This window comes from Oncorhynchus tshawytscha, linkage group LG06, assembly GCF_018296145.1.
Source record: "Oncorhynchus tshawytscha isolate Ot180627B linkage group LG06, Otsh_v2.0, whole genome shotgun sequence".
NCBI lineage: Eukaryota > Metazoa > Chordata > Actinopteri > Salmoniformes > Salmonidae > Oncorhynchus > Oncorhynchus tshawytscha.
The window spans coordinates 12,819,842-12,837,065 of record NC_056434.1 but is presented as its reverse complement, the minus strand read 5'-3'; the positions used below and the strand labels follow the sequence as shown (position 1 = coordinate 12,837,065).

The window sequence follows — 17,224 nt, the reverse complement described above, 5'->3', positions numbered from 1 at the left end:
ATTGTAGTTAATGACTTGTGTGTTTTTTAATATAGCTCCTGTAGTGGTTCCCTACTATCATGCTCACAGAGGTAGAAGTACCTGCTACCACACCACACATTCTGCTAATAACAACCCTGTACTGATGCTCAACCTGGGCATGGTTGGACAAACACCTTTAGGGCATTTACTCAGACTGAATCCTGAGGTAAGTTGTCCATCTCCGCAGGACTGAGACTAAGGCTGTCCTGATATGGACACTGTACTACTGGGGAGTTTTCTAACAAGAGTTAGAGAAAAGTTAGAGCTCAACATTCAACTGTGGCTTCACCTGGCTCCAGACCAAGAAAACACAACATATCAGACCATCTAGCAGGGTCCTCATGTCATGGCCCAGTGGTTAGAGGTCCAAACATCTCATTTACAGAAACCTCAGGCTATGAAATCAGGTACTTCAAAAGCCATAACAACCCATTCACACCCCAAAAAACACGATCGCAACAACTAAACTAATATGATTCTGTCTTAATGTGCCATTTCAGGGACGAAGGAGCCCTGTGGTCTTTCTAATGCCGTAGACTCGCAGGTCATGTCTGTCGCAACATGACTCCTGGCTCCTGCATGTTCAAAGTGCTGAGTTCTGCCTCTGAGACCTGAAAGCCACTTCCAAAGGGACATCAGAGTGAGATTGGCAGCTTTTAGGACTTTGGTCCATTTCAACCACCATTACTCTCCAATCAGAAGAGGGAGCATGTGGAGGGAGGAGGAGCAGAATGGGGGAGATTACCAAACAGCTGACACAGGTGTACATGGAGTAGCACAAGTGGCATAAGGGAGCTTTTTTTCAATGCACCAGCCCAGGCACTGTGCTGCATCTTGCATAGGGGCTGGGATATCTTGAAAGTATTTGCCTGAAAATCTCTCTGTGACGGGATTAGCCAAGAGTTCTGAATGATTTCCTAAGATTCTGTGACTCAACAATTCCGTGATCCAGATTCTAGCGGTTTTAAGAGCCACTATTCCAATGTTGAAAAGCTTCCCCTCTGGACAAGAGGACACTTATTTATTTTTTAAGTTTGTTCCACTTCCCTTTTTCTGCTGCTTTCAGGTGTTCATCAACCCCCCTCCTCTTGTTCTCCCCTCCCTCTCTTCTCACTACCTCACCATCACTTGCACCTCTTGCACAATCTGCTAGGTTTGAGAGTTTTCCCTATCTTCCCTCTGGCGGCATGCTTGGCATGCAGCCCTTTTAGCCAAATTGGTTTACATTGGGGAGATAAATGCTCTGCAAATGCGCTTAAACACATACAGTCAAAAATGCAGACAGTGCGTGTCAGGATTAGCATCCAAGTCAGGGGGAGAAAGAAGAGCATCTCGGCCGTACAAAGCTGAGGAGCTGCTAGTGAAGCCTGCAGATACAGGCCGGCTCATCCACTTTTCAGAGCAGGATTTAGCTTTTGCATGCTAGTCTGTAATTCTGAAAATTATAGAACTTGTCGTACTCCTTACACCGTATTGTGAAAGTTTTGTTTCAAACAGGTTAGCAGACCTGGGAGTTACTATGCGCCGCTGGTGGAGGGAGTATTGTTGGTTCTTCCGTAGGAGAAGTTGGCCCAGTAGCAGGTCTAGGATCAGTTGGTATTGGTGATGCTCTATTGCAGTGGTTTTCAACTGATGTGCAGTGGTGCCTTGAGGAACTCTCAGGTGTGCAGCAAACAAAAAATGTATTGATTTTTTGGGGGGAACACACTTATAAATGTGACCTGTGGAATTTTGACTTGGGAGCACCAGTGCCGCTCATATAATACATTGAATGGCACAGCTATGTCTGTATCGTTGTTTCAAGTCTGGTACGCTCAGGATGTTACATTTGTATAGTTTGAGGGGCGCGCATCACTAGCAATCACTTGAATCATTATACTTTGCCTGTGAGAATTGTTAGAACAGACAAGGCAACTAGGCAATTTTTATTAGACAGCTGTACCAAAGCCTATGTCATAAAAACAAACGGAGCATGGCTTTGTGTGTATGTATTTTTTATTTTTTAAACTTTTATTTAACTAGGCAAGTCAGATAAGAACATTCTTATTTACAATGACAGCCTACCAGAAGACAAAAGTTCTCCTACGGAGATGGGGGCTGGGATTGAAAATAAAACACACAATTTAAAATATAGGACAAAACACACATCACTACATAAAGAGAGACCTAAGAAAACAATGTAGCATGGCAGCAACACAAGGAAACACAGGATGGTAGCAACATGACATGTTAGCAGCACAAAACATGGTACAAAGAGCAAGAAGGTAGAGACAACAATACATCACACGAAGCAACCACAACTGTCACTGAGTGTCCTTGATTGAGTCTTTGAATGGTTGCACCTTTACAATGCCAAAAACCTCTTGTCTGTGTCGCGCCTGCAGGGTTGAAATATTTTCTCTCTTTTGTTTGTGGAGGTGCTATCCTCAGATAATAGCATCGTTTGCTTTTGCCGAAAAGCCTTTTTGAAATCTGACATGTTGGCTGGATTCACAACACATGTAGCTTTAATTTTCTATCTTGCATGTGTGATTTCATGAAAGTTTGATTTTTATAGTAATTTATTTGAATTTGGCGCTCTGCATTTTCTCTAACTTTTGGCCAAGTGGGACGCTACCGTCCCACATCCCAGAGTTGTTTTTAAGGTCACTGATTAGTTAGGAACTCCCCTCACCTGGTTGTCTAGGTCTTAATTGAACACATTGAAAGGATGTAACTAAAACCAGCAGACGTACAGCCCTCCAGAAATTGAGTTGGACCCCTGCTTTAAAGGGGAAATAGTAGCAGGTCTAGGAAAGTAGTAGCAGCCCATACCCTGACCTTAACCAGGCCTAACATGAATAACCCTTTGACGTTCTTCTGTCCTTGAAGTCATGGCTTTAAGTCCAGGCTTGTGAGGTTAAGTTGTGAGGAGAGGTTGTAGACTTGTTTTGGGCTGATCTTGCTTAATGGAAAGATTCACCCTTTTTGAATGTCATGTCGTTTTTGTGCATCTCTGAGCGACGTTCTATCGATTCCCTGTGGTCATTTCCTGTTTTCATATTTATCTCAGCTATTGCTGTTCAAGCAGGAAGAAATACATCCGCTATGCCGAGTTTTACATCATGTAACGTTCAAAGTCTGAATTTTGTATTTTAATAAATTAAGTCAGGAAACAACTTAATGGAGTTTGAGTGAGTTGTGCTGAGAGTCAGCATCCGATCCTCCTCAGTAACTAAGATGTTCTAATTCTAAGGACCTGTGCTGAATGCAAACAAGTGGTCATATGTGGGATTGTGTCTTTATAACAAAAGTGGTTGTATATTCAGATAGCATTAGTGTTAAACAAGGAGAACTATGTAGAGAGAAGTTCACTGGCAAAGAGTCCCAGGCATATGGACCCGGTCCTTGCGGGGGGAGAGTGGGTGATGCTGAATGGAGCATTGCTAACCTTTGACCCCTGTCATGGTGACTTTTCTCATTCTCAGCGGAGAAGTCTGTGAAGTAATCCTGCAGTCATGGCTGTGAATGCATTCATATGCATATGAAGACAGGTAGTCTAACGCCTAGAGAGTTGGACCAGTATCCGAAAGGAAGCTGGTTCGAATACCCGAGCCGACAACCTGGGGGGAAAAAATGTTGATAATCTGTCAATGTGCCCTTCCGCAAGGCACTTGACCCTAATTTTCTCCAGGGGCACCTTACTACTATGGCAGACCCTTTAGAACAACACATTTCACTGCATCTATCCGGTGTTTGTGACAAAACACATATTTATATAGTCTGTTCATTGTTTGTTATATGAACTATTCTATTTCCTCTAGTCATATGCAGAAACACATCCCATCAAGTAAACGATCTGAGTAAATTCAACACAAACCATCTAGTTGAGTACGGACATAGGATCATAATTTGAGCTCGTTTGCTACAGCAGGAAAATAATCCTGCAGCAACAGGAAATGTGGTTTTATAATTTAATGGACATTTTTGCAGAGGTTAATGCATTCGTAAGGGAAAATCAAGTCTGAAACATCAGTGGAAAATACGAACTTCAGAAACCTTTTTTTAACTTCCAAGTACCCTACATGTTGAAAAGGACATGCATTGCAGGAAAGTTCTCCTGCAACAGGGTGATCAAATTCAGATCCTACATCTGTATACTCAACTCATCTAATTGGTCGCTACTGACTTTCCCGAATGGACCAAACATCAGTGATTTTACTATAGAGATCACTGGATTATTCAGACCGCTATAGAGCTCAGACAACAACGTGTATGAAACTATTCATCATTCAACAACAAATGTATTACATGCATGATTGATACAGTTGGATACAAGGGAATGTTCTACTAGAAGTCAACATTCACAGGACACTGTTCTTCACCATACACCTGCTGCGGTTTCTCCTTATGGGGACACTGCCATGCCTGCCTCCTCCCTGTCCAATAGCATCAGTGTAACAGCCCTCTCTTATGAACAGCCAATGGATTGGGTCTGTGTTTTGTGCGTGCATGCATGTGTAATGTGGCATCGGGGAAACTCTGGAAATACTGCTTGTAAACTGGGCGCAATGTGTTGTGCCTTCACAGGCTGTTGTGCCTTCACAGGCTTTGAACTCGTTGAACGCTGATGGCAAACAAGCTGCGTCAACCATGAACTGAAAGTACAGCTGTCATGCTCGTAAATGATTTATAGTGTTAAAAATTCAGAATGGATTGTTTTTATAAATAATATTTTGTTACATTTAACTGCCAAAAATGCTGTTATGTAGGTCATTTCCTTTTAATATGTCATGTCAGAGTTTAGCATGTGGGAGAAGTCAACGCTCAGAGATGATAGATATGTTTCCCACTAGAATGTACCCGTTTGAGGGGTGTTCAAGTGGATTTTTCCTAGTCGCTTGTTGGTATTTACCAATTTACGAGATGTTATGAATGCAGAATAACTTCCCAGACTCCAGTCATTCACCCAGTACCCCCTCCTCCCCCCACCCCTTCCTCCAAATCCATGCCCCTTAGACCTCCCAACACAATACCCCCCCTGATCCCAGCACAGTCCCAGCACAACTCAAATAATAGCGCACCATTCATTTAATCATTGTTTCCCCCCTCTTTCACTCCCTTTATGGGCCCACTAAAGGTTTTAGCTGGGCAGAGAAGGAGGGCTGTCACCCAGGGAACCTTAGCCCATTGATGAAGTGACAGGCGCTGCCAGAATATGAGCCTAATCCTGTTTCCAGCATTCTCTTAGACCGCTGGCATCGCAATTCCATCCACACATTCTCTGAGCTGTCAACGAGGAAAATCCCTCCTAATAGCACATTACCCAGATACACATCAAAGAGCTCATGGAAACCTAACCTTCAACGGCTTAGCAGTGTCATGCACACACACACACACACACACACAGCATTCGCATTAACCAGTCCACACACACACTCGTGATATACAAATGTGTGTACATACACAAACCCCACTGATTAACGTAACATGACCACATAATCACAGGCTTGAACAACCCAATATTTCTCTGGCAGGATTTTTAATATCAACAAAAGATTTGAAATGACAGAGGACGTTTTTATTTTATTTTTTAAAATCGTTTTTATGTACTCTGCAACTTGATATCCTTCTGTTACATAAGTGGGACAGAGATTTCAGATTTTATGGGTTGAGGGAGTGAGAGGGTGGACCATGGTAAACTCTAGGAACCCTTTCAGTTCTATTTCATCTTATTCTATTCTTACTTAATCCATCGATATCCCAACCCAAGGTAATCCTTCTTATGGCAAAGCATTCTGTTTCGGAGCAGCCAAACCTTGACTGACAGGGCCGAGAAGGGACGTGGAGGAAGGGGATTGGGGACTCTTTAGAGCCTGACACTGTGCTTCAGTCATTTCCTTTAGGATTAGTTACTCTGCATTCGGTGGACAAGTGGCATGGGCTGTGTGTGTGTGTGTTCTGTTTGAGACGAGTCCTGAAACCGGGACTTCAGCTCTGTGCATGTTTGCGTAACATGGAAAGTTAATTGTGTTAACAGTGATCATGTATTTGGGAGGGATGCGTAGTTACACTGAACAAAAATATAAATGCAAAATTCAACCATTTCAGTTACAGTTCATATAAGGAAATCAGTCAATTGAAATAAATTCATTAGGCCCTAATCTATGGGTTTCACATCTGGGAATACAGATATGCATCTGTTTGGTCACAGATACCTTAAAGGTAGGGGCACAGATCAGAAAACCAGAGAGTATCTGGTGTGACCACCATTTGCCTCGTGCAGCGTGACATCTCTTTCACATAGTTGACCAGGCTGCTGATTGTGACCTGTAAAATATGTTGTCCCACTCTTCTACAATGGTTGTGCGAAGTTGCTGGATCTTGTCGGGAACTGGAACCTGCTGTCATACACGTCGATCCAGAACATCTCAAACATGCTCAATACGTGACATGTCTGATGAGAACTGGGACATTTTCAGCTTCCAGGAATTGTGTACAGATCTTTGCAACATGGGGCCGTGCATCATTCTGAAACATGAGGTGATGGTGCCGGTTGAATGGCACGACAATGAGCCTCAGGATCTCGTCACGGTATCTCTGTGCATTCAAATTGCCATCGTGTTTGTTGTCCGTAGCTTACGCTGACTGGGAATACAAATTGTGAAACAAGCGGTTTGCTAATGTCAATGTTGTGAACAGAGTGCCACATGGTGGGGTTATGGTATGGGCAGGCCATAACCCCGCCGCCACCACGGGGCACTCTGTTCACAACGTTGACATCAGCTAACGGCTTGCCCACACAACGCCATACACGCTATCTGCCCAGTACAGTTGAAACCAGGTTTTATCAGTGAAGAGCCCACTTCTCCAGCGTGCCAGTGGCCATCAAAGGTGAGCATTTGCACACAGTAGTCAGTTACGACGCCAAACTGCAGTCAGACCGCGGTGAGGACGAAGAACACACAGATGCGCCTCCTTGAGACTGTTACTGATAGTTTGTGCAGAAATTCTTCATCAGCAGTCTGAGTGGCTGGTCTCAGATTATCCCACAGGTGAAGAAGCTGGATGTGGAGGTCCTGGGCTGGTTACACATGGTCTGCGGTTGTGAGGCCAGTTGGACGTACTGCCAAATTCTCTAAAACAATGTTGGAGTGGGCTTATGGTAGAGAAATTAACATTAAATTCTCTGGCAACTGCTCTGGTGGACATTCCTGCAGTCAGTGTGCCAATTGCACGCTCCCTCAACTTGAGGCATCTGTGGCAGTGTGTTGTGACAAAACTGCACATTTTAGAGTAGCGTTTTGTCCTCAGCACAAGGTGTACCTGTAATGATCATGCTGTTTAATCAGCTTCTTGATATGCCACACCTGCCAGGTGGATGGATTATCTTGGCAAAGGAGAAATGTTCAGTAACAGGGATGTAAACTAATTTGTGCACACATTGAGAGAAATAAGCTTTTTGTGTGTATGTGAACATTTCTGGGATATTTTAGCTCAAGAAAACACATTCACATTTTGTTACATTCCCCAGCAAGAACACAATGTTGCTCAAACAGAAGGGGGAATTAACAGTCACTGACCAACAACCAAAACAAAACGGGTGGGGTTTTAGGGGGGGTTCTGAAAGACACATGGGATGTGTCCACTGAAAGTTGACTAGCAACAACACCTGGAACCTAGAAGACCACCATGAACGCCCATTAAATTTGCACAAGAAGAGGCAAACGAAAGAAAAACCCACACCAAACTTAAAGACAGGAAGCAAACCAAAAAGGTAGAGCAAAACAAAGTCGGATAAAGGATTGTTTGTTTAGAACTCAAAATAGATAGCGCCAACTAAAAGTGTTAATCCTCCGCATCTATCCAAACAACTGGTACGCTTCGCTTAAATAGCACCTGGGACAGCACAGGTGAAACACCTCCCCACTAACGATATGGCAACCAGCACAGGTGTAACACATACTGACTAACGAGGTGACACCGATCTGCGTGCCCTAGGTGCTAATGATCTATACGTGCTAAAGTCCAACCTCCAAAACATAAACGGAAAAAACAAATCCTTTAACACAATGTTGCATTTATATTTTTGCTCTGTGTTTGTATTGTATTAATTTCATACTGAATGGTCTCTCCTAAAGTTGTAACTTTTAGGAAGTCTTTGCGTGCGTACGGTGTGTGTGTTCCTACGTGTGTGCACTCTTGTGCAGATACAGTAGTTTTAAAGCCGTCTTCCCTGTACAATATAAGAGTTCAAACCAGTTTGTCCTCTGTAGCCTGTGATGTGTTCCCAAAATTGTTCATACCAAATTGTAAAACCATTCATAAATTGTAATTTGCAGAATTTTAATAAACCTCTAAAATAATAATCTCATTAACCAATCAGTCTTCATACATGTGGTTTATTCCCTTGCATTTTAACATATAAATGACTCACATTTAAGTAAAAAATTGACAAGTACATGTCTGGGATCTACAATGATAAAATGCATATAGTGTAGCTATGGCCTGGGTGCCAGTCCGTTTCTGCTTTAGTCAACAACACCAAGTTTTTTTCTTGTCTTTTTAAGGATGTACCAACGCTCTTGAACGCAGAAACAGCCTGGCACCCAGGTGAACATAACATAGGTTGAACAGTTTCATATTTGAACATCGCTCTGTTCCCCCTGTAGGATTCCATAGACTAATCTGTACCGAGCAGGTATTGGCTCGTTCTACTGGGGGGTCCTTTGTTCCATTGTGGCTTAATGCAATGTCAAAAATAGGTTGAATGTCTCTTGTAAGTACTCCGACACAAAAGGAGACACCAACTTACACTCCCTAACCAAGCAGATGGGATGGAAACAAACATGGAGGGGTATTTACAGTACAATGTGGAATAAATTCTTGCAGGTGGGATGTAGCAAAGATCTATTATATTGACTAGATAGTCTAGTGACTGCTCTAACAATGGAAATACATATCCTCGAAGATGGAAGGCAGACGGGAGGAGGCAAGATCAGGTCAGACCATTTTAGCCAATGAGAGGGCAGATACGCATGTGAACAACAGGCAACTCCAATATAAAGTCATTTACTATATCTTTTTTTTTTTTGAAATGCCACGTGCATCCACTTATATCAGTGCATTCATAGCAACCTATCCACTGACACTTTTATTCAATCAAATAAGCCTCCGGTAGAAAATGAGCAATTACATTTTTTGTTCAGCAAATTCAACACTCATTGACCTCCATACAAAAATTTCTCCCTAGTTTTGTTTTTGTGGACTGATTTTGGGCGGAGTGAACCATCTTGCTTCGCCTCTTCCTCTCTGGATGTAGCTCTAAAACAGGAAGTACTATCCATCTGCCAGGTGCAGGGCATTGTGGGATTTGTAGGCTATTGAACTGGCCAGTCTGTCCTGTTGTAAATGTTTGAATGGGAGTTTTCATCTGAGGCTGGAATCTTGATTCAATCTTTGTACCATTTCTATATTTGTACTGTTGTAATCCCTGTCTCATGATACATGCAAAGCTCATCTTTAATATTATGGTCACCCTCACCACTTCTAGTGTTGAGATCATCAGATATACTGTAGACGACCATAATGCATTTGCCCCATATGAGATGACGGCTTTGTGATTTAGGAGTGTAGCACTTGAAGTCTGGTCCAACTGGTTTGGTAGGAAGTATACTGAACAAAAATATAAACCGAACATCAATTTCAACAATTTTACCCAGTTACAGTTCATAAAAGGAAATCAGTTAATTGAAATCAATTCATTGGGCTATAATCTATGGATTTCCCATGACTGGGCAGGGGCGCAGCCATGGGTGGGCCTGGGAAGGCATAGGCCCAACCACTTGGGAGTCAGGCCCACCCACTGGGGAGCCAGGCCTAACCAATCAGAATGACTTTTTCACCACAAAAGAGCTTTAATTACAGACAGAAATACTCCTCAGTTTCATCAGCTGTCCAGGTGGCTGGTCTCAGATGATCCAGCAGGTGAAGAATCCGGATGTGGAGGTCCTGGGTTGGCGTAGTTACACGTGGCCTGCGGTTGTGAGGCCGGTTGGACGTACTGCCAGATTCTCTAAAACAATGTTCGAGGTGGCTTATGGTAGAGAAATTAACATTGAATTCTCTGACAACCGCTCTAGTGGACATTCTTGTAGTTAGCATGCCAATTGCACTCTCCCTCAACTTGAGACATCTGTGGCATTGTGTTGTGTGACAAAACTACACATTTTAGAGTGACCTTTTATTGTCCCCAGCACAAGATGCACCTGTGTAATAATCATGCTGTTTAATCAGCTTCTTGATATGCCACACCTATCAGGTGGATGGATTATCTTGGCAAAGGAGAAATGCTCATTAACAGGGATGCAAACAAATTTGACCATGAAATGTGCTTTTTGTGCGTATGGAACATTTCTGGGATATTTTATTTGAACTCATGAAACATGGGACAAACACTTTACATGTTCCATTTATATTTTTGTTCAGTATAGTAGTGAGATTGCACTGGGTGTATGTATCTCACCTGCAAGGGTGTCAAAATAAGTATAGTCCGGCAGGGTTCTTATCTAATGTCCAGTCCCATGCAGTCCCAGTGTAAAAAACTGATGCAGTGTCTATAATGTCCAGTCCCATGCAGTCCCAGTGTACAAAACTGATGCAGTGTCTATAATGTCCAGTCCCATGCAGTCCCAGTGTACAAAACTGGTGCAGTGTCTATAATGTCCAGTCAGTAGAAAGGGTCATAACATCTGACTGTGTCCCAGTTAGCTGCCCTGCCCTGGGGGGGTCAGTTGGGTAGCGTGTTCAGGGGGTCAGTTGGGTAGCGTGTCCAGGGGGTCAGTTGGGTAGCAGGTCCAGGGGGTCAGTTGGGTAGCAGGTCCAGGGGGTCAGTTGGGTAGCAGGTCCAGGGGGTCAGTTGGGTAGCAGGTCCAGGGGGTCAGTTGGGTAGCAGGTCCAGGGGGTCAGTTGAGTAGCGTGTCCAGGGGGTCAGTTGGGTAGCGTGTCCAGGGGGTCAGTTGGGTAGCGTGTCCAGGCCCAGGGAGGCAGCGTGCTGCTTGGCCCTCAGACGCAGGTTCTCGATGCTGGTGGTCTTGCTGTTGAGGCTGGGTCGGCTGCTCGGAGGGGCCTGGAGACCCGTCAAGGGGCTGTTCCACACCTGCTGGGCCTGGGACATGGACACTTGGGACATGGATGCCTGGGACAGGGACTGGTAGTAAGATTGGCAGGGCAGAGAGCCCAGGGGGGAGGGCATGTTGACGTTCATGCCCAGGTAGGGCAGGGAGGAGGGGGTACTCATGTCGAAGGAGGGGTAGTGGACCACGTTGTTGGTTGCAGCCATGTGCTGGCGGAACTGCTCCTGCAGACGGAAGAGGCTGAGGGGGGATGAGGCATAGGAGCCTTGGGACACACAACTGCTGCCACCGCTAGAGGAAGGGAGGAAGGGAGGGTCTGAGAGATAGAGATTTTAGTTATAGTTTTTATTATTTTAGAGAGAAAGATGTATTTTCCGCTTTCAAGACTAATTCATAATAATATAGAATACATTGAAGTCCTGCAGATAAGGGATGAGCACTCTAACAAAAATTGACATATGTGCATCTACAGTATAATAAATACATATGTCTAATGGCCCATTTGTCTATGGGATTTCTCACCTGGTGTGGGGCTGAAGCGTTTGCAGGATGGAGATCCTCCTCCCGGCTGCAGCCCTGCACCCCCCTGCTGCACCTCCCCCTGATGCTGATGCTGCTGAGTATCCTGCAGCCTCTCCCACTTCAGCTCCTCATCTCCCTCACCGTTGTCCTCTGCAGCCGACTCGCTGTCCGAGGCCTCCGGGGAGGTGACGTTCACCTCCACACTCATCTCCGCAGGCTGGGGCCGCATGGTCTCCGAGAGAGAGGATGGAGATGTCTGGGTGGAAGGGTCGGTGGTCTTGACCTCTTCCTCGTCACCTCCCTCTCTGTTGGCCTCCTTCTGTTTCTGGAGCTGCTCCTTCTGCAGGCTGCGCTGCTTCTTGCGGAACTTGGCGCGGCGGTTCTTGAACCACACCTGGTGAGAGGACGGATTTCAGTTGTTATACAGTAATAAACATAATTTCATCACTTTGTAATAAACTATAATTCTCTAATAGCCAAGGCTTCTGATAATGTCAATTTTGGTGATTTGTTACATGGCTTTGGTGTGTCAAACCTGTAAATTTGAAAAAAGAAATCTCACTAATATCATTTTAACTAATTGCATTTGAACTCCTTGACAGAGGAACTCAAAAACATCCACTTGTCATGGCCAGAAGCACAAAAAAAAGCAGCTGAGACCAGCAACGTTGGAGATCTTTAGCATGGTCCTATGTTCCTCCAGCAACGTTGGAGATCTTTAGTATGGTCCTATGTTCCACCAGCAACGTTGGAGATCTTTAGTATGGTCCTATGTTCCACCAGCAACGTTGGAAATCTTTAGCATGGTCCTATGTTCCACCAGCAACGTTGGAAATCTTTAGTATGGTCCTATGTTCCACCAGCAACGTTGGAAATCTTTAGCATGGTCCTATGTTCCACCAGCAACGTTGGAGATCTTTAGTATAGTCCTATGTTCCACCAGCAACGTTGGAGATCTTTAGTATAGTCCTATGTTCCACCAGCAACGTTGGAGATCTTTAGTATAGTCCTATGTTCCACCAGCAACGTTGGAGATCTTTAGTATAGTCCTATGTTCCACCAGCAACGTTGGAGATCTTTAGTATAGTCCTATGTTCCACCAGCAACGTTGGAGATCTTTAGTATGGTCCTATGTTCCACCAGCAACGTTGGAGATCTTTAGCATGGTCCTATGTTCCCCAGCAACGTTGGAGATCTTTAGCATGGTCCTATGTTCCCCCAGCAACGTTGGAGATCTTTAGCATGGTCCTATGTTCCCCCAGTAATGTTGGAGATCTTTAGTATGGTCCTATGTTCCACCAGCAACATTGGAGATCTTTAGTATGGTCCTATGTTCCCCCAGCAATGTTGGAGATCTTTAGCATGGTCCTATGTTCCCCCAGCAACGAAGACGGTTAAGTAAGTATTTCTCTTCATCACCCACACTCCCCCTCTTCTACACAACCAATACTGAAAGTTAAGATACAGGTGAAATAGTTTATTTATTTTGACTAAGTAGTATCCTCACCTGCACACGGGCCTCTGGTAAGTTGGTACACATGGCCAGGCGTTCGCGCATCACCACGTCAGGGTAGTGGGTCTTCTGGAAGGTCTTTTCCAGGGCCTCCAGCTGCTGGGCAGTGAAGGCTGTGCGACTGCGTCGCTGCTTTCGGTGCTGGGAGCCATACCGGGCCTCGAGGATTATGTCTTGAAATGTGCAGCCGTTGAAGGAAAAGAGATTGGGCCAATTTAATTGAGGAACAGGTCATATAGTGCTTATCAATAAGCCTTTCTGAAACAATGTAACAGTTTATTGCATTGAACTCAAGAACACATTTTGAACATAAGACAATTTTTTGTCCATCACACAGCATGATAGCCTGACTTATGGACAGATTTACGCAGTAGAATTAATAAATGTGCAACCAGTTCTTACCAGCCAGTCTCTCTGCCAGCGTGAGCGCGTGCACGGACGGCCGGTAGTCGGGCGCGTGCTGGGCATGCTGCGCCGCCTGCTGGTGAAGATTGTACATGGCATTTAGTGAGTTCATGGCGTGGAGAGAATATCCATTCACTCCGTAGTGCTGCATGGCTGCTGTCACCTGTAAATACAGAGGGATAAATTGTTGTTTCAAACAATTCGTTATTGTTGAATTAGTACAACCAGTAATATCAGTGTTTGATATATGTACCTGTAAGCAAGTCTTGGGCTGCAAATGTAGGCCTAAATTATTATCGAACATGTTTGTATTACACTTGTATTTATGCAGGCTATGTATTTATATTAAACTTCGTTTTTAATTTCCATTCGTTTAAGGTGTTTTATTGTCACATACACCGGATAGGTGCAGTGACATGTGTTGTTTTACAGGGTCAGTCATAGTAGTAAGTAGTAAGGCGCCCCTGGAGCAAATTAGTGTTAAGTGCCTTGCTCAAGGGCACATACAGATTTTTCACCTTGTCGTCTCGGGTATTTCAAGCAGCGACGTTCCATCACTGGCCCAACACTCTAACCTAGGATACCTGCCGCCCATTTTATTAAAACTGTCAGTAGCTGATTTCAAATAACCTAATGGTGAAGCTGCATTTGGACATGATCCAATATTACATCAGTTATTATATGTCTATAACTGTAAATATGTTTCTTTAAGAAGATTCAAGCTGAGAGTGACATTATTATATGACGGCATTGAGAAACCTAGCCAGCCACTAAACCTATAAACCCCTTTTCCCACGGAGAGCTCGCTATTTAACCAGTCCTTCCCATGAGAGTTCCCCCCACTAAAGCCCGAGGGGATGTGTGAAATAATTAGCCTACTCTCCTGTGTTATCGCAACATTAATGCTGATATTGATATTCATTCATTTAATGTCGCACTTGACGTTGTGCCTGAATAGCTAAGCGACGTGGGCCTACTAATTAGGCAAACTATAGGTCCCCTACAGCGCTAGCAGAATTTAAAAACGTCAACAGAAAACTACACAATGATCAGAAATTAATCAGGGACTTTTCTCTGAAAAAGCACACAAAATAAATTGGTGTGACCAAACTAATTTATTAAATGATATTATCATATTATCATTGAGTCCTATAAATTGCCTAATTATTGTCATTATCCATAATGTGTAGCACAATAGCGTGCATAATAGCATAACTAACCATTTTTATTTACACAGATTAAGCCTATAGATTACGATAGAAAATGCCCCAAGCCTGCTGTTGAAAAGGCTACCTACCACATAAATCAGAAGTTGGTCAGTGCGTTCCGAATTTAATCGCATCCTGAGAATTAAACAAGTCAAAACGAATCATGTTTTAGTGTTTTATTTAATTGTAAGAAAATTTGGCCTAGCTTCATGTGCGTTCATATTGCGTTAAATTTTTTGAACAATTCTGTAAAAACTATCTAGGCCTACAATAATATTTGTTTGAATATAATTTTAATCCCTCAAAAATGTGGATTAAAATATGCCACTTTTGGATTTATTTTTTCTTCGTCTAGTAGGCTTACATCGAGTTGAAACGTATGTCGAAAAGATTATACAGCCGACGGTATTATTTTGTTTTATATGCTCTTGGGAATGAAAAGCCAGAAGGGTGACAGCAGGAATTTGTACCCCAACAATAAAGCTAAATACAGTACCAAAATCATAGTATCAGACCGCTATCAAGACCTTAACATTTCAGCGTGTAATTGATCATGCAGAAATGTAGAGTGCTCGAAGTTACATAAAAATTGGTAATAAAAGCTTAATATAATCATAATAATAATCAGAATGAACGCTGATAACCTGTATATACCTTCTATAAAGTCACGTTCTTATTGTGACCAAATGCAGGAGCATGAACATTTACTAAGATATATGTCTGAATGCTATACATATCTTGATTTATAATTTATTTATAATTTATACCTATTATAAATTATCATTTTTTGCCTTGACAATAATACAGTACAAATTTACAGAGATTATCATAGGCCTAAAATACAGGCTTAAATCATAGGTTTACTTTTTACTGTCATATTTTATTATTATTTATTTATTTTTTACAATGGAATGATTTACAATAAACTGGAATATGCCATAGGCCATAAGGGAACACTTTACTTTGGCCAGGAACGGGACAGAAGGTGCTTATCAAAATATTTATTTAGCTCCCTGAGTTGAATGGGAGCCGTTTCTCCTGGTCTATGGCGGCTCCCGCCCCACTACCCGGAGGCTTAAGTTAAATATATGCATATGGAACGCCTGTTGGCTACTCGTCTAATGTAGGTGCAAATAAGTTTCAACTACTAGGTGTGTGTGTGATTAATAATGTCCTTTTTTGAATATGACTGTTCCTCATAAGTGTCATTGCCTGTAGCCTACATATTGTTTACAATTGCTTTATTGAGGTTTTAAATAATTTTCATCACTAAAAATATGAATCTCTCGATGTGGACAAAGTCAGATAGCCTTGGGGAGCTGATTTAACACTCATTATGCTAATTGCCGTGTATTTAGTTCTATCCCAGACACCGTAGAGGCTAAATATCGGCCCGCTGATATGCCTGTACAGGCGACACACTCTTTCTTCTACATTGACCCTTTTTTCAAGTTTTGCCCAAAATTACCCCCGGTAGACGTGGATCATTTAAATTAAGAAACTAGAGACTGGAGAAACTGGAGATTTAAAAAATGGCATGAAATAATGTTGAAGTCTAAGTTTCAGTTTAGACTTTTCAAATCAAATTTTATTGGTCACATACACATGATTAGAAGATGTTCATGCGAATGTAGCGAAATGCTTGTATTCCATGCATAATGAGAAGACCCGGGCAATATATTGCTCCAATGTTTAAATGGAAGAGGTTTAAAGCTGCAAGGAAATGCAATAAAACTGGAATTGTGACAGACACACATCATTTTACTTTACTAACAGGTCCAACTTGATTGTTTATACAGATGCGTGCCTTTCAAAAAGGTCTTACCTCTTACGTACGCTGCCCGTGGGGTCTTGGCCTATAGCTTATGTCCGGCTGTTTTCAAATGGAATATTAGCTTTCAAAGTATCACCTTGTATATTACTTCTCAATTCCGTGCTGTTTAGTCCTGTATACTCATTTTTTGAACTCAAACTCCTCAGGAATACTGTAGTCCGTTTTCTGTGCGCGGTGCTATCACTCTCCAGTCGTTGGAGAATACCGAGAGTTGCCATCTAACGGGCTCGCGCACAACGAATGGGCTTTAAGGAGCTCGAGCGCCTGGTGAGGTCATGCAGGATTTCAAATGGATCTTTGCTGTGTCAACCAAAAGAGGTTTCTTCTACTCCAAGCTTTCTCATTACTGATTTAAACTATTAATTTATTAATCATTTCCTGGACATTAATGTTATAATCATAGTATCATTAAGCCTATCAAAATATCAATATTATTATTATTGTTATTATTCTCGCCATATAGGCCTACACCAACATATTTTAATTTCATTTTCTTAGGCCAGAAACTTTTAATTGTACGTAGAGGTCATGCATTAGGGAAACCCGCATGTTGCTCAGTCTATATTTTGATATGCAGAAATATGTTTCCTTGAGACTCATTATCTTA

The 17,224-nt window shown here is 42.8% G+C and overlaps 1 protein-coding gene across 1 annotated transcript; it reads right to left on the bottom strand.

Moving 5' to 3' along the window:
* Positions 1 to 10,431: 10,431 nt before the first annotated feature.
* Positions 10,432 to 16,823, bottom strand: LOC112246719 (diencephalon/mesencephalon homeobox protein 1-B-like). Its single transcript, XM_024415220.2, has 5 exons — positions 16,609 to 16,823; positions 13,573 to 13,738; positions 13,165 to 13,343; positions 11,658 to 12,051; positions 10,432 to 11,451 (listed from the first exon to the last, which is right to left on the bottom strand). The coding sequence occupies exons 2-5, from the start codon at positions 13,724 to 13,726 to the stop codon at positions 11,015 to 11,017; spliced, it is 1,164 nt and encodes a 387-aa protein (XP_024270988.1). The 5' UTR covers positions 13,727 to 13,738; positions 16,609 to 16,823; the 3' UTR covers positions 10,432 to 11,014.
* Positions 16,824 to 17,224: the final 401 nt, after the last annotated feature.